The 24,914-nt window shown below is 42.0% G+C and overlaps 1 protein-coding gene across 1 annotated transcript in view; it reads right to left on the bottom strand.

Annotated features, from left to right (window-relative positions):
• Nucleotides 1-957: 957 nt before the first annotated feature.
• Nucleotides 958-24,914, bottom strand: part of SGPP2 (sphingosine-1-phosphate phosphatase 2) — an 88,279-nt gene continuing 64,322 nt past the window's right edge. Inside the window, exons 3-5 of the mRNA XM_039844902.1 lie at nt 24,107-24,286; nt 21,441-21,530; nt 958-1,670 (exon numbers count right to left, since the gene is read on the bottom strand). Coding sequence (XP_039700836.1) covers nt 1,119-1,670; nt 21,441-21,530; nt 24,107-24,286 — 822 coding nt within the window. The 3' untranslated portion in view covers nt 958-1,118. The remainder of the gene's footprint in view (nt 1,671-21,440; nt 21,531-24,106; nt 24,287-24,914) is intronic.

The raw sequence follows: 24,914 nt of genomic DNA, 5'->3' as shown, positions 1-24,914 counted from the left end.
AGCCCCTGATTCTATTTACTAGACGAAAAAAGGATTTACAGAAAATAACTGAGAAATGGAGGAGCGATGTCAGGGAGGCCTCGTCAGGATCGGGCGATGACCCAAGGTCTAGTCCCTCTTGGTCAGGCCCCGGGAGGGTTGTTCATCGGTTCTTTTGCTGATCCACTTTCCCATGCAGACGACGATGTCATCTCAGTTTGCAAGGAACAAACCAAACGAGCTGACGCTGGGCAGAGAGGACTTGTCCCCGGAGCAGGAGAGCAGGACAGAGAAGCCCAGATGTACCTGCCGTGGATGAAGGCTGGTGAAGGCTGCCATGGATGAAACCAACTGGCTGCTCCCGCCACATGTTTCTGGTGTGGCGGGAGCAGCCAGTTGGTTTCATGGATGAGAAGAGCATCGTGAGCATCGTGCTGGTACCTGGAGCCTTGTGAATGCACAAACGAGGAGGAGCGGATCCCCGTTTCAGTATCCATGCCTGCGGAGACGGGGCTGTGTGAGGGAAGCAGGCAATTGCCCATGACCTTGTGGCTTCACCCCCGCCTTTCATGGCTTTGCAGGGAGGTTTGCCGTGTTCTTACCACTCGAGCGGGCGGCCTGTCACTTTGATCATAATGACAAGAAAGTCACCCTATCAAAGGGACACAGTTTTACATGGCGCCACCCTCTCTCCCGGCCCTAAGTTCCAGTTTTGGAAATGGGACTCAGTGCTGGGCAAGGTCATAACTGAAAAGAAATGCTCGACCTCCAGTCTTTCAGATCCTGCCCATCTCTCCAGAGCTTGGTGGGGCTGGTGGCCGTTCTTAAAATCCAGGCCACGATTCCTGCCGATTCATGATTTGGTCCAAAGTCCCAGTTAACAGACAGAGTAGGGAGACCTTAGAGAACGTGACCGTGGATTTTAGCCTGGCTTCCCCTGGAGCGTGACCCTTACATCCTAACAGTGACTACGAGGCGATTTTTCCTTTCCTACAGCAGCTGCATTTATCACAGATATTAGCAAAACAGACAGGACTTTAGGATTTTTTTTTTTTTTTTAAGAAAAATGTGTTGTCAAGACTTGTCCCACTCAGTATCTTTGCCCTTGTCCAGTGGGTTAATTTCCAAGTGCTCGAGGTTCAGAGTAATCCCAAAAACCTGTGCAGCATTGGCACAATGGTGGTCGCACAGATGCCGACAGACGTGTAGGTGACAAACTTGTAAGGCACTTCGATCTCCAGTCTCTGCCTGGCCTCCTTGTTCCTGGTCAGCACCTTGAACCACGAGTATAACACCTGCAGTGAGAGATTCTGTACAAGCTGACGGACCAGGAGGATCAACACAATTCCCACAGCAAATTTGGTCAGACCTAACACTACCATGTCGGTGGTGAGCGATGGGATGTTCTGAATAACAGGGAGAGATTGCGTGGACTCGGACACGAGCTGGAAAAAATGGTTGATCCAGAATCCTATGGTGGTTCCAGCCCCAGCGGCCAGAATGGTGGTGGTGTCCGCTCTGGTGGGGCTGTAGTAATCAGACGCGGGGTAATTGTAACACAGGAAGAATGGCACGATGATGGCACACACAGGGAACAGAGGGCTGGCCGAGTCCAGGTGGTCGATCAGGGTCCAGGCAGGGTAGGTGAGGACGATGAGGACCGTGGTGATCAGGACACCACCCAGCACATCCTGCGGGAAGGAGACAAAGGCAGGCCATGAGCCAATGAGTGTCCCCCCATATGCAAATATAATTTGGAGTCGAATATGATTGATTTGACATTTAAATGCCAATACTGACATTGTTTTATTGTACAATACATGTTAACAAAATGTAAAGTCATAAAAATTTTGAAAATAGGAAAAATACAAACAACAATCACCCTATTCGCGTTGTGTATTATCTTCCGGTTTTTTTTTTTGTTTGGGGAATAAATCCTATATTTGTTTTCTTAATGCATAGCTATAATCACATGGTTCCTTCAGTCTATTACTTTTGATTTACCGCTACATGACAAGCGTTGTCATAATCTTCACAGAGGTGGCATCCTCCTTTCTTGGCAGGCGGGGAGGGGCTGGGGCTGCAGCTGGCTGGAAGAGGAAGTTCGCTTTTGGGGGAGCAGTGGCCATGCCATTCCCTACAGGGTTTGTTTATGTGGGGTGGTCTGAGAAGACCTTTTAAATGGGGTGGTGCCAACGCGCCATCATGCCGGCCTTGGCCCACTCCATCTCCAGTGACAGAATTGCAAACACTGTGCACATCGTTTCATTGAGCGGTCGGACCATGCTCGATTTAATCAATTCTTCTTTAGAACATTTTGGATTGTGGTTTTCTTTCTTCCTCTGTTCCTCCCTCTCTCCTTCCCTTTTTCCCCTCTCTCTCTCCTTTCCTTCCTTCCTTAAATGCCTGTTTAAAATATCTTTAACCCCTTAACGTCATCCATTTTCGGCTTTCTTTAGTATCCTCACCGCAAAATTTATTAGAAGATGAAGTCGATATAATTAATAGACAAATACATCTAAGTCAGAGAATGAGGAGTTTGCTGTGAAGTTTTATGTCGATTATTTTAAAAGTTTAGATGGAAAACTTTCCACATTTCCCCCAACGCATTGGAAAATCCGAACGATGCCGAAAAAGTAATACACGTGCATTGTAGAAAATCTGGAAAACTCTTCTAATATTCAGCTTAACGTTACCCTGAGCTTCCCGGCTCTCCTCTGACCCCTAAGAAGTCTCTCATCTTCCCACATCCCAAGCCTTTCCATAGATCCTGTCTTTGAGCCCTGTGTCTTTTCTCCCTTGAAGTTTGTTTGGGTCCGTGGCTTTGTCTCTTCATTCTATATCAGTGGGACACTCATACCTATGTCTTCAGGTCTCTCTCTCTCAAACTTCAGTCTCGTATTTTTTTTAATGGAATGCTAGACATTTCCATCCAGATGTCCCGTTAGCCCCCTAAACCAACTTGTCCAAAATAAAAATCACCCGCAACCAAAAAGAAAAATGACTAAAGGAAAACGAGCAGTTTATAGAAAAGAAAACATGAATACCTCTTAAACATATGAAAATGTACCTAAACTTCGTCATAAGTGAAAATTAGACTATACTGAGGAGAAATGGAAACTTATGTTCACACAAAAAAATCAGTACATGCACATTGACAGCAGTTCTACTAACAATCAGCGCAAACTGGGAATGACCGCAGTGGCATTCACGGGGCGAATGGGTCCGCAAACTGGGACAAGCACACGATGGAATATTCCTCAGCAATAGAAAGCAACCAGGTGCTGATGCACGCGACGGCTGGGGTGAAATCTCCAGGAAATCACGTGGAGCAGAGGAAGCTGATCTCTAAGGGCTACATGCCGTATGGTTCTATTTATACAAAGTTCTCTACAAGACACCACTATAGTGAGAGGAACTGGACCAGTGGTTGCCAGGGTCTAGAGGTGGGGGACATGTGACGACAAAGGGGGAGCACATGGGAGTTTTGGGGGGCATTGATGGAACTGTTCTGGGTGGTGGTCCATTTTACTGTTAATTAAAAAAATAAATAAATAAAATTCCATTTCAAACCAAAATTCAAAAGCTGGTGGGCTCTTTTTGTTTTTGTTTTTGTTTTTTTTTTTTTGCCACTGAATAATACTTTTGGCGTGTCTACTGCTGCGTGGAAAACACTGTGCTGGACACTAAGAGATTCCTCGTGTGTCGCCTTCCACTCTCCCCCCCACACAGGTGAGAGGATGCCCCCTCACCTACCTGCTTTCACAGCAATCCAGAGATTTGACATTCTGATGACGGGACAGGGTGGGTAATAAGACACTTTGTCCATTAATAACACGAACGCAAAGTGGCACCGTCCTTATGGGGAGAAACATGGCAATATTTTTTTTTTTTAAATGACATGTTCATTTAACCTCTGACCCAAAACCTCGCTCTGGGAGTGAACCGTGGAGATACACCTGCCCACGTCTGAAATGAGGCATTAACAAGTCGTCCACTGCAGTTTGCTCGTAATGGCAAGAGACTGGAAACACGCCAAGTTCCACCCACAGAGACTGGCCGAATCTACCAAGGCGTGAACGGTCACACATGGGCCGCTCTGCAGCCAGGAAGACAATGAGGCAGCTCTGATGTGAAGCGTTAAAAAGGTGGGAGAACACACGGTATCTTCAGGCGCCTTTTTACTTGAACACACGGTATCTTCGGGCGCCTTTTGCATTTTATGTCAGGTAAACATGTTGTCTCCTTAAAAAATATAAGTAAAATAGAAGTCTTTCCAAACGAGATCTGCCTTTCAATTCCCATGTGAAGTGGGGATCCCAGGCGAGCCTGGCACTGTCCTCTGAAGGGGACTGAGCATATATGGTGAATGCGGGGAGGGGTGGCCTGCCAAATGTCACCTGCTGAGGACTGAGCGTCTTGTCTGTGTGCTTTAAAGGAAGATGCAGTTTGAGGGAAGACAGAGAGCCAGGCACAGTGAGCTCAACACCCCAAATAGCCTCTCATCTCTCAGCCGGAGGAGAAGATACTGCCTCTCGAATGGTCCCCTGGCAGCCTCACTGGACTTCACGTCTGGCCCTGAAGGAAGGCAGGGATGAAAGTCATTCCGCCTCAGTCTAGAAAATGCAGAGCTAGGGGCTGCTTTGAAACCTCTCTGGCAGAGGGCTCTCCAGAAGAAAGAAACAATCCACCCTTTCTCATACCCTGGGCCAGGGGTCTCTGACCCCTGGGCTGTGGACCGGTACTGGTCTGTGGCTTGTTAGGAACCGGGCTACACAAACAAGCAGTGGGCAAGAGAGTAGTTTCCTATGTGTTTGCAGCCACTCCCCAGGGCCAGCATCACCACCTCAGCTCCACCTCAGCTCCTCAGGCATTAGATTCTCATAGGATCATCAGTCCCTGGTGCCAAAAAGGCTGAGGACCGCCAGTCCACTTTATGGCACTTTATCACACCACCCGGCAGGATGAAGGCAGAGCACCTGCGTCATTTCCTTCGGCCCTTGAATCACAGTCATGGGCACTGACCTGCTTTCCCTGGGAAGACAGCTGGAGAGATGTGGGTGACATGCAGATCAGTGGGAAAGGGTGCTGGCACTGGGAAGTCGCTGTGGTACTCAGAGCGACAGCAGCATCCCCTAGACCAGCAGGCGGGCAATTCCTGCCAACGCCAGGTTGCTGCGGGGCCTGGAGGGCCGTGGACAAGACCAAGACACCCAAGGTCACGGCCTGGGCAGAGGGGAAGGGACCCAGCAAAGTGACCTGACACCAGGGCATCGGACAGAGCAACGGTGGCGCTAGGGGGCTCAGACTGTTTCATGAGCACATGTGAGACTCCCTTGGAAAACTCCAGAAATATTTTGTGGGGGCATTTCTGTTAGGGGGGTTTTGCAGAGGGCTGGAGGTTCAGAGTGATCCTGCAGGTACTCAGAGAAATTCAAATATTATCCATATTTCTGTTGGTGACGCCCCAGGCTCCCTGCCAAAGCAGCGCAGAGTCCCGATGGCGATATCTGACTGCTCCTTCCTCTCCCCACCCATCGCCACCAGTCAGCACATTCCACAGACTCCTCCTTCATCCACACACTCCTGCTTCCTGTGATCAGAGCTCAGATCTCCATTTCACCTCCTGCCTGCCATTCTCTTGCCCCAAGGCATTCACTGACTGCCTTCCTGATGGCTGTTTCAATAGCAAATGTTCCCCGATTTTAATGTGCATTAGAATCGCCCAGGGAGATTTGAAAATGCAGGCTCCAAGCAGCTGCCCTCTGGTTCTCTGACCTGAAGTGAGGCTCAGAAGTCTGCATGTTAACACTCTGAGGAAATGCTGATGGAACGAGCTTAAATAGAAAACTGAGAGACACTCGCCTACCAAGTGAGAGTCAGAGTCGTGCGTGAGATGGGTTTAGCTAAGCTATCATTCCAGGGTTTTCTCACTACTGTCCAACTTGAACTTTCCGCTACAGTCAAGTAGGTCTACTCGCTTTCCCCAAATATGCCGAGGACAATTTTATCGCCATGGTTTTTGCATTCCTTTTATATACAGCACGCTTTAACTATCTCTACTTAACAAGATCATATCAGTTCACTTAAGGCTCAGCTCAAAAGCTGCTTCCTTTCTAAAACATCTCCACATGTCACCACGGTTGGAAATAACCTCTCCCTGAACTGAATGTGAAGGTGCTTGCTTAATATCACTCAAAAGGCCATTCCCTTATAGTGCCTTTGCTGCAGGTTCTGTGTCCACATGCTCTCCCCTGAGTTGATTATAAAACTAATCAGTAAAGACAAGTCTCTTGCATTATTCTTCCAACTTCCTAGTGCAGTGCCTAACACGTAGCAGACATTGAGTCATAGTGACTGGGAAAATTCAATGTCTTTTTCTTATCCTGAATATCCATAATATTTAATGCCCATTGAATTCACCTTTCTTCTGTCTTCCTTTGTAATTTCAGTTATCAAACTGGAATATTCCTTATAAACTAATTCTGTTCATCTTCAAAGCATCAAGAGGCTGGACTATTTTGGTTCACAGCCCCAGCATTTGAGGCCAAAGTAATTTTAGCCAACACAGCTGCTGGTATAGAGTTTTTTCCTTCTACCCACACAATTAGATTTTCAGCCATAAAAGATGATATTGTAATGAAGGCATTTTTAGGCATTTTTGTAAAGAAAATACTTGAACCCTTGCTGATGAGACTTCTAAGCTGGGGCTCTAAGTTTCTAAGAATAAAACTATTCTAAACGGCTTCTAAAAATAAAAATTGTAGCACTTGAACATTTAAGAACAACTTTTTACATTAATTTTTTTCAAGTTACTAAAATCACAGAAACTATAACAGCTCACCAAATCTCCATTTTAGAACTGGATATGCTGTTTTGATTTTGGCAAATTTGAAATTATGAAGTGATTTCTTTGGAACTGAGAAGTCATGTGCTTGGCACGGTACACCAAAAATGAGATAAAAAACACATAATGCTTTCTAATTTAATAATATAGCATGAACATTTTCCATTTGAAAAGATGCATTTCTGCGGCCTCGTTCTTTTAAGTTTCAAAGCGACAAATCAGAAGTGAGATATATCAAGCAGAACACAAACTTACATAAAGGATGATCCTAATTTTACATAGTATATACTTGCATGCATGGAGAAGGAAATAAACTAAATATCAGAAGGAAATAAACTAAAATGTTGAGTAGTTTTTTCTGTTTGGATCTTACAGATGAGGATGATCTTCTCTATGCTTTGCAGTATTTTTTAAAATTTTCTACAATCAATGCCTATTATTTTTATCATAATAAAAATGTAATCAAGGAGAAATCAGGATGTTAGAATACTTCAAAATAGATGAAAATAGAAATAACTATTGCTTATAAATTTCCACATCATGCCAAAACAAAATAAAATGCCCCCAAGAAGCTATATGATAATCAGCATATCACTCCTCCACGACGTAAGCAACATTTAGAACAGAGGTACATAAACATCGCCAGGGCTACCCAACGAACAGCACATCGTTCGAAATATAATTGATCTTTAATTCAAATCACTGCACGAAACTAACATTTCACAAAATTAAAATGCAGAAAGATCTAAATCCCTTTGATTTTTCTATCTATTGTCATTTTCAGTTATGAAACTCAGCATTCAGATAAAAGCTTGAGATTTATTATATCTCATTACAGAAAACAATGACAGGCTGTCTAAACTGCTTAGAGAAGAATGCTAATAGAGCTACTCGAAGCATCAGAACGAATTTTAGAGAATGCTTATATAAACACATAAAATAGTGTTTTTATTCTTAGCCAAACAGAAACAGCCCTTCTTTTGGTAAACATCACTAGACATTTCAACAGCAGGCCCTAACCCTGAGAACTCCCAGCGTTTGTGAATTCTGACCCTACATCGCATTCCCACATGCAGTTTACAGCAACAAATTTACATTCTATCTCTAAACATCTTCACTGAAGAATGCTTTGGAGCAGACCAGCACAGCACAGCACAGATTAGCTAACTAGAAAGAATCCATTCGCTCAATTGTTAGGAAAGAATGCATTCAGATCTTGGAGCCATTTATGCTGAAAACTATGATTCTGGCATCTTCCCCTCTGCCAGGTACCCTGCTGAGAATGTGAAAGGTCCTCTCTGGCCTTGGCTGCCTTCACAGAGGGGCTGAAGCCAGGAGCAGAGGAAAAGCCAAGACCCACTTCCTTGTAGATGCAGTGAATGCTCTGAATGTGAGTGGACCCTGACATTAAAACAAACTGAAATGACAACATTGACACCCCCCAAAAACACAGACACAAAAACCAAAACCAAAACCTTACAAGTATTCCAGAAAATAATTTTGAGTTATAGATCAATATTTCCTAGTTAACACACTCAGAATACTTATTCTTTTCCAGGCTAGCTCAGAATTAATTCAATTTCTGAGAATAATGCAGATGAGATTCAATAGAAGCCAAATGGCAAGGCGGAGCCAACCCTGTTCATGAATATGAATATAAATGATTACAGAGAGAAACCTCCATGTTATATAATTAGCATATGTATGAGGGAGAAAGAGTGAATGCGTAAGTTCGAAAATATTAATTTCCTATTGAAACACATCGGTGTCCACAGGGATGAGTTAAAGGCAGGAAGCAGGTTTACCTCGCCACGTGGTGTGAGCATAGGCGGTGGACTCTCCTGATCCTCAGGAGTCTGTGCAGGCACCCTGTCACTGATGCCCCTCCTTTCTGTGTCGTGGCTATTTTGTGAGTTACCTCAGTGATCTGCGCTAGGCATGGAAATCTACAGTTATAAAGAGAAGACTTTACAAAAGACTTTCTGAAAACTCGCTGAAGCTAACTATATGAGGCAGGAAAAAAGTAGGCCAGCTTTCGATTCCCGCAACTTGAGAATAAATGCCTGCTTGGATACTGAGTATACGTTTAAAATAAACGTTTATTAAAAATTATGTTGACATTCTCAACAAAAATAGGTTTTCTGTAAGTGTGTTAAGAGAAATTATATAAAACTTGGCTGTAAGGCAAAAAATCTTTTAATGTCATATAGGGGCAAAGGCCACCCAAGGGTTAAGGAAGAGAAAGTATTTTTCCGACTCCCTGTTCACTATAGATAAAAGGTCTCAGACTTAGTGAAGTGACAGCAGATACGTTACTGTCGGGTAGGAATGCAAGTAATTTCTGTCTAATGACAATGACAGTAGCAAAGGTCACAGTTTGCTGTCCTATAGGACAGTAACCAGTGTGGTATATAACCCAGCAATCTTAATGTAACATTTCTTTATTAAATTGTCTAAATATACAGTTTTTTACATCTCATTAGTTTCTTCACTCATTAATGAGTCGAAGAAAATCTTTGACATCTATTCATTTTATATGTGGGCAAAAGTCATGATTTTTATCATTTAAAGTTTATACTTTAGCAAGTAGGTAATTATTTTAATGTTTATTCATATGACTATCCTAGATGATTGAATATGCATATTCCATATAACAATAATTACAATTTTACCTTGTTTTCTTTTGTATATTTTCACTTAACAGCACTGGTGTGCTAAAAAACAGTAAATAAGGCAGGTTTTGTGTTTCTTAATGTGATGATATAATAAGGTATTATCACATGCTTTTATAATATTAACTAGAAAGACATTTAAGTATACTATATATTTCTAACTTATATTCCATATACAACATGATTTAGGAAATAATCACTTGCTTATCTTGGCTTCACAGACTCTAACAAGTCCAAACAGTAGTTCTTGATGAAACAGACAAAATTTCCCCACCCACAATTCGCATTAATATGAACAGGTCTAGCTATAATGAATCACAGGGCTTGGCAGGTCAAGAGGATTATGACATTAGCTCAAACAAGCTTCCAGGCAGGTTATAACATCATCTTTGACAACTGCTAAGCAGCTTGTAAGAATGACAAGTACAGAGAAGGGCAATCTGCTGGAAGACACAAAAGACACTGTCAAACATTTAAGCAATTTTTCTCAAATCTGGGTGGGCAAAGGGGCCTCTGAGCAACAAGAGAACAGAAGAAAGTCATGTTCGACATGATGTAATTGTTGAACAGGCTCATGCAAGTTGAAATTCAATTGGCATTACCCCCATATTTGAGTATAGACCGTTTTAATGCTTTTCAAACAATATCTTCCATTAGAATTTGCTGGGAAGCTTGTTAAAATGCAGGTTCTGATTCAGTAGGTCTGGTGGGGCCTGAGAGTCTGCATTTCTAACAAGCCCCCAGGTGACGCTGAGGCTGTGGTCAGGGGACCGCACCATGAATGGCAAAGACCATCTCACCTCGCTAAATCGCAGAGGCCAACGTGGGGGTCCTTGTGCTGAACATGGCAGGTCTGCATTTTCAGAGTGCTTTTTTGAAACACAAATAAGAGACTAAAAATGTCTGAATTATAGGAGTACCATCCTTGAAAGTGATAGTACAGCTTTTAAAAGTGATATTCCGATGTAGAAACGCTTGTGTGTAAAGAGGTATAATTCTTTGTAGACCTGGTGATGTGGGAGTTCGCATTGAGAGCAAAAGTAAATCCGTCCCAGTCTTTTAACCCTGCCCCTGGGAATGTGTGCTTGAACCCTCAAGTCCTGGCTCCCTGTGCAAAAACAGAACTCCCTGGGGAGACACTGTGCTGCCCTTGGATCACTCTAGGAGTTGGAGATTGCTGGATACTTAAAAAATATCAGTCCTGCTTTGCAGATTGTCTAGTGATGCCAAAAGCGGCCTTAACAAGGTCTTTGATGAGGCTTGACAACTTTGGTTACAGAGATTGTGACTTTTTTGTTATTAGCGTGTGTCAAGTGAGAAGAAGGGAAATAACGTACCTTTATTAAACTTGAGAAATGAGATCCAAGATACAATGGGGTACGAGATTGTGGTCCCTGGGTGAGACTTTGTTTTCACAAAGGTGGCGAGAGCTCAGGGCCACGGTGTGGAAACCAAACTGCCATAGACCTATGTACATAATTTTATGGAAATTTCAGGGGTTTAAAAATATCAAAGTACAGCACTTACAGGAAGCCCTGTGCGCATTTAAAAATCTGATACGTGAAGCGTTTAGTTCCTTTCTCAAGTGAGCATGTTTTTAAGGACTATCCCCACAGACAAACACAGACCTTTTGAGATTAAAATTAAGTTCAAGACCTTGAGCTGATATTCAGAGAATAAGACACAAGGCAGCTACTTCCCTCTTCTACATCTGTCTGCTGTGCCCCGATCAAGTGTTCACACCACTAATAGGATATACTTTAGTAATGAGACGAATTCTCAGGTGGTTTTATCGCTGGTGGGTAAACAGTCCATTAGCCCTTTGTGCCTAGCTAGATATTACGATTTCTCTCCACAGGTCAGCTCAACTCTTTAAATCCCTCGAGGTGAATTTCTCCTCTTGAATCAGCACCACAAAGAACGGATGGATGGATATTAATTCTGTTGAGAACTTGGTTCCCTTTTCAATCTGATTTGGGATGGAGGGTTACAGCAACAAAAAGAATTTTGCAAATCAATGGTTTGTGAATTTTAAAATTGATCCTCAAACAATAAAAGGACAAAAGATCTTTGAAACCTACATATTTGTTTTATTGTCAAAATCCACATTAACTGTTGTTGTGGTTAAAAAAAAAAAATGATGGAGAAAAAAGACATAGTGCAAGGGAAGAAATAGTGAGAAATACAAGTACCCAGTCGGAGAAGAAGAGCTATCATCTGTAAGAGTAAAATCTAAAATCTTCCCCGCCCCCTTGCTTGGCGGGCATAAGATTTCGAAATTCAATTCCAGTATGACCCAGCTGGCTACACTGATTCAGTGCGCACTGTAGGCACATGTAAATGGCAAGCACCCAGTTCAGGGACATTGGAGGAAATGACAGAGAATTCTATACCTAGCAAAAATATCTTTCAAAAATGAAAGTAACGATACTCCTAGAAAAATACAAAAACTGAGAGAATCTGTTATCAGTAAAACCAAGCTTAAATAAACACCAGAGTAATTTAGGCAAAAGGAATGAGATGCCAGATAGAAGAACAGAACTGTAGGAAGGAACGAGGAATAACAGGTTTGCTTTGTAGATGAACCTAAATGTATATTAACTATAAAACAATAAAAATAAGTTCTTGCGGGCTTGAAATATATGTAGAATTAAATTTTACTTAATAACCCACTCTTCCTAGGGAGTGGGTAAAGGTACTAATTTGCATTTGACTCTCATAAACCAAAGATGCTTGTTTTAATCCCTTGGATAACCACTAAAAGAACTGTGAAGACTTTATAACAAACTAATAGATGAGAGAAAATGGGAGAGTTAAAATACTTGATTAATACAAAAGAAGCCAAAAAAGAGATAAAGACGAATAAGAGAGGAAGAGTTAACAAAGTGTAATATAGTAGATTTAAACCCAAATATATCAGATTACATTATGTGCTATAGACTACATATGCTAAAAAACAAAATTGTCAAACTAAATTAAAAACAAAAACCCAACTTTATACTACTCAGAGAAGTCAAAAGTAAAAGGCCGGAAAAATGCTTTGCAAATGCTAACTAAAAGCTGGAGATGCTATATTAATATTAGACAAAGTAAGCGTTCAGGCAAGAATCATCACTAGACACATAGAAGGACATTTCGTAATGATAAAACGGTAAAGCTATCAAGGAGATGATAATTTAAAAACTGTATGTATTACATAACATAAAATATTTCAAAATATATGAAGGAAAAATTGACGGAACTAAAAGGAGAAATAGACAAAGCTACAATCATTGTGGAAGACTTTTATATACCTCTCTCATGGTTCAGAGAGCAAGCAGAAAAAAATCAATAAGGATATGGAAGATTAAAAAATACAATTTAAAAAATGACCTAACATATAAAACACTGTAACACAACAATCACACAAAATACGTGGGACATTTACAAAACTAACCATATGTGGGGAAAGAAAGCAAATTTCAACAAATTTCAGGAAATGGAATTTGTATATAGTATCTTCTCTAACTACAGGAATATTAGGTTAGAAATAAATTTTAAAACGACAATTAGAAAATTCCCCAATCTTTGAAAATTTAGGAAATATAATTTTACCTAACCTATAGGAAAAATTAGAAAATATTTTCAACTGAATGACCATGAAAAACAACTTATTAATACTTGTAGAATGCAATTAAACGGATTTTTAGAGGGAAATGTAGTACCTTAAATAATATGTTGAAAAAGAAGGACTACAAATCAATGATTGAGAATCTATTTCAAATACATTAGAAAGAGAAAAGTAATTCTGAAAGGAGGATGAAAATAAAAAGAAAATGAATACATGTACATTAGATAAAATTAACAAAACCAAAAGTTGGTTCTTGGAAAAGACTATCCAAATTGATAAACCTCTACAAAACTGATCAGTAAAGGATATAGAATCAGGAATTAAAAGAGAGACATTGTTACAGATCCTGCAAAGATAATGAGAGACTATTATAAACAACATTATGGCAATTAATTTGAGAACTGAGATAAAATGGACAAATTCCTAGGGAAAAAAAAAACAACTTGTACTGATAAAGGAGTAAACAGAAAATCTGAATTGTCTCATGTATAAGTAATAAAACTTTTCAAACATAAGAGAATATCTTCATGATCTTGTGGTAGGCAAAAATATCTTAAACAGGACAGAGAAAGTTGGAACCATAGGTAAAGATTGATAATTAGAGAATGTTAAAATTAAGAACTTCTGTTCACTTAAAGATCTTACTGATAGAGTAAAAAGGCAAGACACAGAATGGGAAAAGAAATTTGCAATACATATATTTGACAGTGAATCACCAATAAATCAATAAAAAAAGACAATTAAACCAATAAAAATGGTCAAAATACAAATGGGTACCCACAAGAGTTTATCTAAATGGCTACTAAACATATGAAAAGGGGCTGAATGTCATAACTCATCAGGGAAATCAAAATTAAAATACAATGAGATCATTGCTACACACGCAGCAAATGGTTAAGATGAAAGTGACTGACATTAGCAAGGACAGACAAGGATGTAGAAAACTGGAACTCTCACACACTACCGGTACGTGTGTAAATTGGTATAATTCTGCAGAAAACACAACAGTATATCCTTAAAGCTGAACATACCTTACGACCCAGCAATTTTCCTTCTATATTCACACTCAACAGTAAAATGAACATATTTGCTCTAAAAGGCACACAATAGAAAGTTTAGAATAACATCATTTCTAATAGCCTCGAACTGGAAACAACCCAAATATCTGTCCGTAATAAAAGAGATAAATAAGGTCTGATATGGTCAGGTAATACTTTACAAGAATAAAAATGAATTTAAATTACATACAACATGGGTGAATATCACAAACAAAATAGTAAGTAAAAGAAGCCCAATGCAAAAGAATGCACACTGTATAATTCCATTTATGTCAAGTTCAACTAAAGTATGGTGCTAGAGATCTGGGAAGTGAGTACCTTGGGGGAGATGCAGAGTAGAGGGCATGAGGGGACTTTGAGGTACTGGTAATGCTGTATTTACAGTAGTCTGGGCGTGATCACCTGGGAGTATTTACTTATCTCCTAGAGCAAATTAAGCCTGAAACATTGCTGAGGGGAAAAAATGACAAAACTGAAGCTGTCCTACTTTGGGCTCATCTTGAGAAGGCAGGGTTCTTTGGAAAAGACAATAATGCTGGAAAAATAGAAAGCAGCAGGAAAAGAGGAAGACCATGAGATGGACTAACTTCTTGAATCAGCCATAGGCAGGAGTCTGCAGGAGCTGAACAGGGCTGGTGAGGACACTGTGGACATCACTCATTCATACAGTCACCAGGAGATGGAGCCTATGCAATGGCACAGAACACACACACACGCACGCACGCACGCACGCACGCACACTCGCTCACGCTCTCTCTCTCTCTCTCTCTCATGTTACTTACATACCTAAATCCAAGAACTGGGCACCAGGCTCTCTATGAAATTCTCAAATCCATTAGGAATGGCACAACTTTCCTCTCCACTCTTAGCTACATCATCGTCCCATTTATTATAGAAAATGTACAAAGCATTGAAGCAGCACGTCTTCAGATATTCTTACCCCTCTCCTAAGAACTGGTCCCTCAGGGAGTCCCTAAGTTTCATGCTGCTGACCACTGCTCCATGTGACATCTGCCACATTCAACTCCAGGAGTTCTAGAAGGTCAAAACGGAACATCCATGCTCACACAGTATTTCCTGTCACACGACTCTATTACATTTTTCGCAAGTAAATTTTTTTCAGGTAAAACAAAATAATGTTTAAAAAATATTAGATGCATGACTTGGCCTGGTCTCCTATGAGGAATGCAATATTCAGACTAATGGAAGAATCTTGTCAAATCTCACTCAATAAAGTACGAAGAAATAGGAAGAAAAATTGATTTATGAACAGATAACAGATGATATCCATTACAATCTACACGGCAGTTACTGTGCACTTATGTCAGGCTCTGTGTTGGGAACTGAGGGGAATACAAAATGAAGACAGAAGATTCTTTAGCCTCGAGGAACTTACTACTTAATGGAAGGGACAGACATGACTATAACCAACCATATGCCTCTAGCACAGTTTCCTCTTACTGCTAATAAAGTATTATTTATACCTTAAAATACAAGATGACTTAAAGGACTTTGAATCTCTCAAGTGTCTTTTTATCTACTAAGATAGAAATATTTATATTCGACATTAAACAGATGTCAGGATTTTGCATTCTTGTCATGTATTCTGTTGGTAAAATATACATAGCTTTCCCTAGGATGTCCACTTGTAGAAAATTATCTTAAGCAGGGTTTTCCATTGTATGCTTAGAAGAAACCAGATGACAATGAGAAAAGGGATCCCAAAGCATGATAGAAATGGTCAACTGGCACCTTGTGTCCATTCTCACCTCCCGTTGCACTTGAGATATGAAAAAAATAACTACTACACTTCCTTGGCGCCTCTGGAAATCAGGTTCCACCAGTCAGAAGCGCTCTTGCAGAATGTGGAAGGTGGAAAGGACGTAGGTTTGCTTCTGTCCTCGTGGCTTTGAGCTACCGATATTAAATATGTAGGGTTCTTTTCTAAGGGGAACATGAGCCTTCTGAGAAGGTGAATAGTTTACTGAACTAGATTGAACTTAGGAATCAGGCTTTATGCTCAGGGCTCAGTGGTTAGACGAGGAATCACAGCAAATCAAGTCACGTCTCCTTTCGTTCCACTAGGACAAACTAGTAATAACTTAGAGCATTGCAATAAAAATAATGTGCGCGTGCATGCCGATATTTCTCAGAATATAGCAACAGCGAGCATTACAGCAGAAATTTGTGTTTCAATTTTCCCAAGGGGCTAAAGAATCTTTTTAAAAAACCACATGACTACATGGGAAGGTCTGGTTCATTTTACAAAAGTTGACGTCACAAACTGTGAAGACGGTGTTTTTTCCAGTAAGAAGGCATATGATTATAAGCTTACAGAAAGACTTCACCCCTCAATGAAACTATAACACACTACTATAACCCAAAAAGCAAGTACCTAATAAAAAAAAGATATAGAGACTGGCTTCTGTGGAAGGTTTAATCAGTCCCTTATTCTTATTTTACCAGTAACTGGGACTCACCTAGAACGCAGATACAGCTCACAGTATTGCCAGATCTGTGCTCTGTCCCTTAGTGAGGTTTATTTATTTATTTGGGAAAAGTAGATGCGTTCTCAATACACCCTAGTCTTTAAGCATTTACCTGCGCTCCCTCTTCGGCAATCTGGAATATAAGTGGTACTTCTGTGCCTTTGTCATTGATGTAAACTACCTGCTTCCCCAGAGCTACCTCACCTGTTGCCTCAGCCCCAGTGGACCCCCTCTGTAGCTGCAGGCCTAGTCCGTTTGTCTTGGCTGCCAAGCCATTAGCCTCAAAGAGTTCCCTGCCCTACCTTCCCATCAGGCTGTCAGTTAATTGCCACACTCCCTCAGGTCTACAAAATACCACACTGGAAAAGCTTCTGAGGCCACAGAATGACAGAGGCCAACTATTATAGCAGGAAGGATTTAAGTGGCTTCTGGTCTGAGGCAAACTGGCCCAGTATTGGTCCCTGCCTACTTCAGCCCTTTAGGTTTTGGCTCACTGCCCTGCGAGGACCTCTGACCTTTGCGTGATTCCAGTGCTTTGACCAACTTATGTCTTTGACCATCTTCTGCGGGCTGCACTCAAGGCTTCCCCTTCTAGAGTTGGAGCACCCCCAGTAGCCTATTCACCCCACACTTACAGAACAGATGGAAAACCAGGCCCCAATTGTGGCTTTTTAGAGATGGTTCAGAAAGCTAAATAATTAATTTGTTTATGTTTGTTGTTAGGAATACATACGATGAGCAGTTCTTGCTGGAAATTGTGCTAAGCCCTAATTTTGCTTCAACTGTTCAACTAATACAGAAGATAAAATGCCTTAAAAGTTTCCCTTTATATCGTCCTAAAAAATGACTGTCTAAACTTCTCCTACAGTGGTTAACAGTGGCTTGTTCTGCTTTAAAAAGAAACTTTAAAACAAGATGAATGTTTCATCATGGGTACTTATTACGTTTGAAACCAGAAATAATGCTCTAGTTTTATAAAAGAGTAAAAATATTTCTCTCCAAGGTAAAGAGAAAACATGTACATAAAACCATGATGACTGATACTCAGACACACAAGCAAATTCCCTTTTATCTTGGTGACTAACTCATCCAACAAGGTATAACAGAAAGTAAGGCTTGGTAGAGTGTAATTTATACTATGATTAGCCTTCTTCTCCATAGTAAGTAAGGCAGTTTGAAGTAAGTTTTTTTTTTTTTTAAAGTAGTTTCAAAGAACTTAAAAAAACAACAACAAAAAAAACCCCACACACTTAAAATGCTCTTGTCCAAAGCCAGAGCACAGTTTTGTATGGCCTGCTGATAATTTAATATTTGAGAAGCCTTTTCGACATTCTCCAACTCAAACCAAAAGTAAAGCAATACTTAGGGAAAAAAAATAAACGAGTAAGGAAATAAGACCTAATATCCATATAATTCCACAGATCAATTTAGGGACCAAATAATAGAGCAGCATTTCAGCTAATGCAAGTTCAAAATAATGGAACAACCATTCACTAATCAATAATTATGGTTAATTTTACCGATAATATATTAGAGATTATTGTTATCAGGCAAAGGACTGTACAGGTTGATTAATTTGGGGCATCACAAATATAGTACGATTTCGATTTGCTTTAGTTCTCCCTTCCCCACAAACACAATATCCAGTTTCTGAGTCTTCGAAAGAGTAGAAAAATGCAATGATGTCACTGTAGTAAGGATACCACTGGGGCTTGTCTCTCCTCTTCTTCTGACGAGGGACTCAATTTATTTTAGAAGAACTACCCTGCCCCTCCCACATACCGATGCTAATGCTAACCCTAATGGTGGCTGCCAGTCATAGCCACTGCTCGCATAGACTGGCTCCCGGCCCATTGGCCCAATCACGGCTCTTGGCAATCCTTGGACACCGTATGCTGCAGCAATGGGCTCACAATTCTCTCCACTGGAATCCTTTCAGGAGTGAAACGGAAAGAATTTAAGACCAGAACTCCCTGCGTCTAATCTCAGAGAGAAAGCAGCCCCAAAGCATGGATCCCCCATGCGAAGAGAAGCCTGGGAAAGAGTCGGGATGACTTCCGATGAAGAGGGAGACCAGGGGTCTCACTCTCCCAGGGGCCACCTGCACCTCTGTCCTTGCTATACTTTGCTTATAAAAACCATTGAATGTCCTTTTAAGCATAAACCAGTTTGAGTTGGTCCCCGTTATTTGCATTCAAGGAGTCGTGACTCATGCAGAGGGGAACCACTTGGGTCTGGGCATTCTCAGTAGGGGGGAACTGAGTGGGTTTCTTCCTAGTCCTGTTCTCTGGGCTCTGCCTGCGCAGCCCACAGGGATGGTTTCCGAGGTCCCTTTGCTGCTCTCTGACCCTGTCCCCCCGCCAAGGCTCACTCGTCCAGGGACAGTGCCTAGTCCAATCCAAGTTTCATCTCAGCCTGGTTCTGGCCCTTCCTGAGGCTTGTTTGACCATCTGTGTTGGATTCCGTGAGCTACCCGGTCCTTCCAAGACATTCCACCCTTTCTTTCCGCTGCCCCCATCTCTATCAGCTGGCTGCAATTGGTTTCCTCTTTAAACTAAGAGAACATGAAATTATACACCAAAATATTGTTTCTGTAAATCATCGGTTAGGACGGTTTTCACTATGGGACACATAAGACGTCAGTAAAAATCGGCTTGAGCAATAAAGAACTTTTCACCTGGGACAGTGAGCCTAGAGGAAGGGTGGGCCCAGATGCGTCACGGTCGGCAGCTTGAGAATGTCACCGGGGCCCCTGTGTTTGATTTCTGTGCTTTGCCAAGATCAAGGCCAACCTCTCTCAGAGGCTGATTCTCCAAGGGTCCCCAAGTGGCTGCCGCTCACAGTTGGGGTGATCTGTGTCACCATTCGCATCCAGCAGCGGCTAAAAAAACTTCTCCATGCACGGGGCAGCATCAGCAGATTGGGTACTAATATCCTGGCAGTGGCGTGAGAACAGATTTAAGACATCTTGAAACGTCAGAATTAATTCGGCTTGGCGACTGCCTGCAGTTGGGGCACTGGAAGGGAGGAGCGAGGCGGACACCCAGGTTTCTTATTTGGGCGTCTCAGTAGCGCCAGAGCTGGTTTGGCAGGATGGTGACAGCACATACAGGCTCCGTGCCTTCCCATACTTCACTGGGGCCTGACCGGGCATCAGCTGGAGCCTGTCCAGAAGTCCTGACATCACAGCGAGCTGTTCGCCTCTGCTGAAAAGTGATTTCTTCATGGGCGAGACCAGCTCTGCATGAGCTGCTCTTCCTCTCATGCACAGAGAACCATTTCCATAAAGCAGGCAGCCACCTGACTGGCCTGAAGGACACTCTCGCCGTTGTGCAAGCATCGCCACCATCCTTCTCCAGAGCTTTTTCATCTTCCCAAACTGAAACTCTGTCCCCATGAAACAACAGCTCTCCATTCCTTCCTCCCCTCGGCCCTGGGCAACCACCGAATAATTGCTTTTCTGTCTCTATGAATTTGGCTACTCTGGGGACCTCATATAAGCGGAATTGTATATTTGTCCTTTTGCGATGGGTTTAGTTCCCTGAGCATAACGTCTTCAAGGTTCGTCCATGTTGCAGCATGCGTCAGAACTTCCTTCCTTTTTAAGTCCAAATAACATTCCATTGTATGTATGGACCACATGTTTACTCGTTCATCTGTCAATGGACACCTGGGCTGCTTCTACCTTTTGGTTATTGGGAATAATGCTGCGACTATGAACATGGGTGTCTAAATATCCCCAGATATTTCTTTAAAAGCATATGGGATTTGAATTAGCAGCCACGGTTGAGAACCATTAGTACATGGCTGTCCCAGGAGATTGGGAGGGGGCCAGGGGAGAGGTATGCAACCTTAGTTGGCCCGATCCAGCTGTTCCATGCTAATGATAGTACTTGTCATATCCAGTAAGCAGACCTTACACTTCTGTCTCCATCAACAGACGTAGGTGTGTGAGGTAGGTTTTATTTACCTCAGTATCTCCCAGATCTAGCTCCAGGCTTGGTACCCAGAAGGAGCTTATGGATTTGCTGCTGAATAAAGATGACTAGCAATCCGCAATTTAACTCTGCCCTGCTATTATAGCCAATTGTTCCCTTCTGCTATTAGTAATCAGGTATCATCATACCGTGGGTCATGCTTCTGGCCCTGACTGGGGCCTGGGCCTGCTTCAGGGTCTAAGATCTTTATGAAAGAAAATTATGCATGTGAAAGCAGCCCTGGGTCCTTGCTCTGGTTTCTTCTAGGTCAGCTGCTCCAAAAAGATCTGCTGTACCCCTCCCTTGCATCTGAATGAGAAGCTTAAAGGATCCTCCCACAAATATCTGCTTCCAGCACAGTATGGAAGGAAGCAAGGCCATGATTCTGGTCTCTTGTGACATGGCAAGACTCTTACCCCACAAGGACAACTGAGACCCCTGAAATTCAGCCTCGTCTCTGTGTGTGAGGACCTGGATGAGGAACTGTGTCCAGTCACTCGCACTTGACCCTGGGTGTTTTTTCTCTGCACTGCTCACTTCATCATCAGTAAACCAACATGAAAATAAATGACCCAAGTCTCTGTTGCTGTTCTAGCCAATCTTCCAAGTCATGAAGGTCTATAGCCCAGTTCAGTCTCCTTGATATCATCTTAATGATTATTCCTGTTATGCACGTGCCATAAAATAATAATTACTTCACTCACTGGCCTGATGGGAAATACAATTACATATGCAATTAGCTTCATAAAAATTTCGTGTGAAGAACACACTGATTCAATAATCCCAGGATCCAACTACAAAGTCTTACCAGGACTGTGTGCATCCCAGTGTAAAGCCTGCTGAGACTCACCAACGTGGAAAACACCACAGCCATCATCAGCCCCAAAGCAAAGGGATACTGCAAAGGGAGAGAAAAAACAAGGACATTAGATCATGCACAGAAATACACAACTTGATGCTGTAGAAGGCAACAGGATTCCTGATCCAGTAACTAGTCTCAACCTCACATGCCCTCGACCAGCAATCTGATGAGCTGAAACATTTGGTTAATGGGAAAACCAAGGAAAGAAAGGGCAAGATGCCTAGAAATATAATTCTGAGAGGAAGTTTCACGACATAGGATGTAGTAGAACTTGGCTTTAAGACTCATATCCACAGCTATTGTGCTGACAGTTTTAGTGGAGTAAATAATTATTTATTTCTACCTATTCTTAGATTATGATGTATATAGCATTGAGCAAGAGGCAAGGTAGATGGCGCTGTTATCTGGAAATTCAACCGCCTACTTCATCACGAGATGCGGTGATAAAGCTTGGCTGTAATTGACTTCCTAAGGAAGTCCATGGACAATGGGCCTAAGCTAAGAACGGGCATATTTATGCATCGATGTCAAGGCTGAAGTCCAGACTGTGCTGTCTCAACATTTGCTGGTGGAAAAGCAGCCAAAGGAATTTGGCTAATCCCAGGTCATATAAAAACATACGGATTTTCTGCTTATAAATTGGACATAGAGATATAATCCATGTGCTTCAAGGACTAATGTCTGTGGTCTTCTGTCTAATGTCTGTGATGAGAATAAAGATAATAAGAAACTGTCTATATTATGCAAAGATGTTTATAGTCACTATTTAATTTAATCTTTGTACAACCCGTTGAGGTAGATTCTATAATTAGCCCCATTCTACAAACAAGGAAACCCTTAACCATGATGATAAGTTACATTAGTATTGAACTTTAGCACAAAGCTGCTTTCCCATCAATCACGACATCTGATCTTCACAACAGTGGCCAGGGCTCAGAAAGGCAGAGTGACTTGCCTAAGGTCACACAGCCACTGACTGACATAGTCAGAACCAGAAGCCACACCTTCTGAAACCAAGGCAGCATATTCTTTCCAACGTAACATGTGAGTACAATAACATGGATATATGTCTTTTCTTAAGATTGGTCATTAACTGGGTGTTCAATGTTAATCAAAGGAGCGTTAAAAATTAATGTGGTAATGCATTCTGAAATTAGAATTTGGGCACTAGGTTCAACGTCTATTTATATAAACAAATCCATATTTAGAGCTATTTATGAGCAATAACCCAAAGAGCTAAATATATTTATCATTAAGAATTAAATAGGAAAGACGACTATAACAATTCAGGCCTTATGAAAACTGTTGCGTCATGTGAGCTGAAAAGATTTTTTTAAGAAGACCTCAGCGGCTTTAAAATGAGTGGATAAGTGGTGGTGGGAGTTGCTTCTCTATAGTCAGTCAGCCTCCACGTGCTGGTTTTTTCCAAAGTCACTGAGCATGGTAACAGCCTCTCTGGATGCAGAGAGCAGCCCCTTGGGGGCTGATGCTGGGCCCGCCACATCCTTCTGACACAAATGGCACCAGGCACGACATAGCCCGGAAGTCTGCATCAAATTAATTCAAACAGTACTGGGGCATTCAGATGGTTTTTGATCCGGCGTGACACTTAAGTTAAGTTACAACACAAGGTTCTACCTACTTGGAGATGTTGCTTATATCCGTCCCTTTCCCATTTAGGAAACTGAGGTCTAATCCTAGGTGACCAGGACCCAACACTAAGCTTGTCCTATTCCAACCACATCAGGCTGACTCCCCTGTTTCTGTATGACCTGGAACTCGGAATGTCCCTGGGGTTCCAGACTAAAGAGCCAGGGCGAAACGATACTGTCATTTATGGACAAGACTGCTCTGTTTAATGAAATCTAAATTTTCCAATGGGTCAAAGGTAAAACTTATGAAACGAAACCCAAACTTAGAGCAAGAGTTCTAAGACAGGCGAAACAGTACTTCATTGCAGTAATAACTTTTAAAAGGCCTGACTGTTACTGGCATCTAAGCAGACACTAAGTGAAATTCTATTTTCAACATTTATTAATCCTCTATCAGGTAGACAATTTTCTAGAAAACGTGGAGCTGTTCTTTATAATGGCTGAGCCCCAGCCAGGGGCAGAGGCATCCTTGGGGAACAATGTGGGGCACAGACTCTTCTGCCTCAGGTCTTGGGGAGTCTAGTAAGAGGATTTGGTGACGTCATCTGAGCCCTGGAGGGTCATTTACTAGGACCATAAACCCCTCGCGTGTCACAAACGGGATGAGAACACCGATTCAAGAGCTGTCTCGTCAGGCCGCTCAGGGTGAAAACGCTTTTTGAGGGGAGAGACAATACACCCTGGTCCCTGGACAGTCCATGTTATGCTGGTGTCATTATGGTGTCCTGTCCACTCCCATCCTCAGGCACAGCCTCCCCAGGACGCTAAATTATACGGTCACTTTACTTATAAAGAAATGGTCATCGAAGGCTTGAAAAGTTTCTGTTCCCCTTAGTCTTTACTTTGTAAACCTCAAAGTCCCTCAAAGTGGCCTTAAAAGAAAACTCAGAAGCAAAACCTCTCTCTGCTGCCTCATTGAGGGGAGGTCCTTACACGGGAGGAGGAGTTGGGCTGCCTCACCTGGTACCTGTCCACGGTAGAGATGAGGAGGGTGAAGGAGATAGCGGTGGCTGCCATGGCGTGGGTAGATGGCATTCCATACTCAGCAATCACTCTCTTCTCCAGTTTCACGACGGGTGGGGAGGAGGGGCGGGGCCACTTCAAGATATCCTTGGCCACCTGACCAATATACATGACCAGCTGCAAAACCAAAGGACCAATAAGGTAAGTCTAACCAAATAAGTAAAATTCATGAACTCCTAGATTTCGTGAATTTGTTTTGGGTTTCCCTGTTTGTTGGTTGAAATCATCTCTTTTTCTGACCTAGATATCTGTTGGGAAAGCTTTGTAGAGTGATATTTAATTGGTAAAAGGAGACACAGGACTTCCAGACTTCACAGAGTGCTTAAGACATGACATCAATTCACTTTATTTATTTTAATCATATAGCTAACAAACATTTATATAGCTCATATGTGTGCCAGGCACTATTCTAAGAGTTTTACAAACATCAGCTCACTTCATCCAATAATACCCATAGAGTGCAGACCCATTTTACAGATGAGCCAACCACTGTATTCTATCAGATAGTGGCAGGACTCGCTAGACTTGAATCCAGAGTGTCTGGCTTCTCAATCTGTGCCTTAAATCACCGCTTTCCAGTACCTATCCAAACACAGCACGGTCCTGAACTAGAGCTCATCTAACGCTCAAATCAGACAGCCCTTATTTTCAAGTCTTAACCAGAAAAGGGACTGTTCTTAAGGAACTTCTAGCTAAAAAAGTTTTGAATGCTACCTGTTACTCCTGCTATATGTGGGTAACATAC

Source organism: Pteropus medius, unplaced genomic scaffold (genome assembly GCF_902729225.1).
Source record: "Pteropus medius unplaced genomic scaffold, Ma_sr-lr_union100, whole genome shotgun sequence".
Taxonomy (NCBI): Eukaryota; Metazoa; Chordata; class Mammalia; order Chiroptera; family Pteropodidae; genus Pteropus; species Pteropus medius.
Note: the sequence above shows the minus strand (reverse complement) of the source record. Positions and strands in the feature narration are given on the sequence as shown.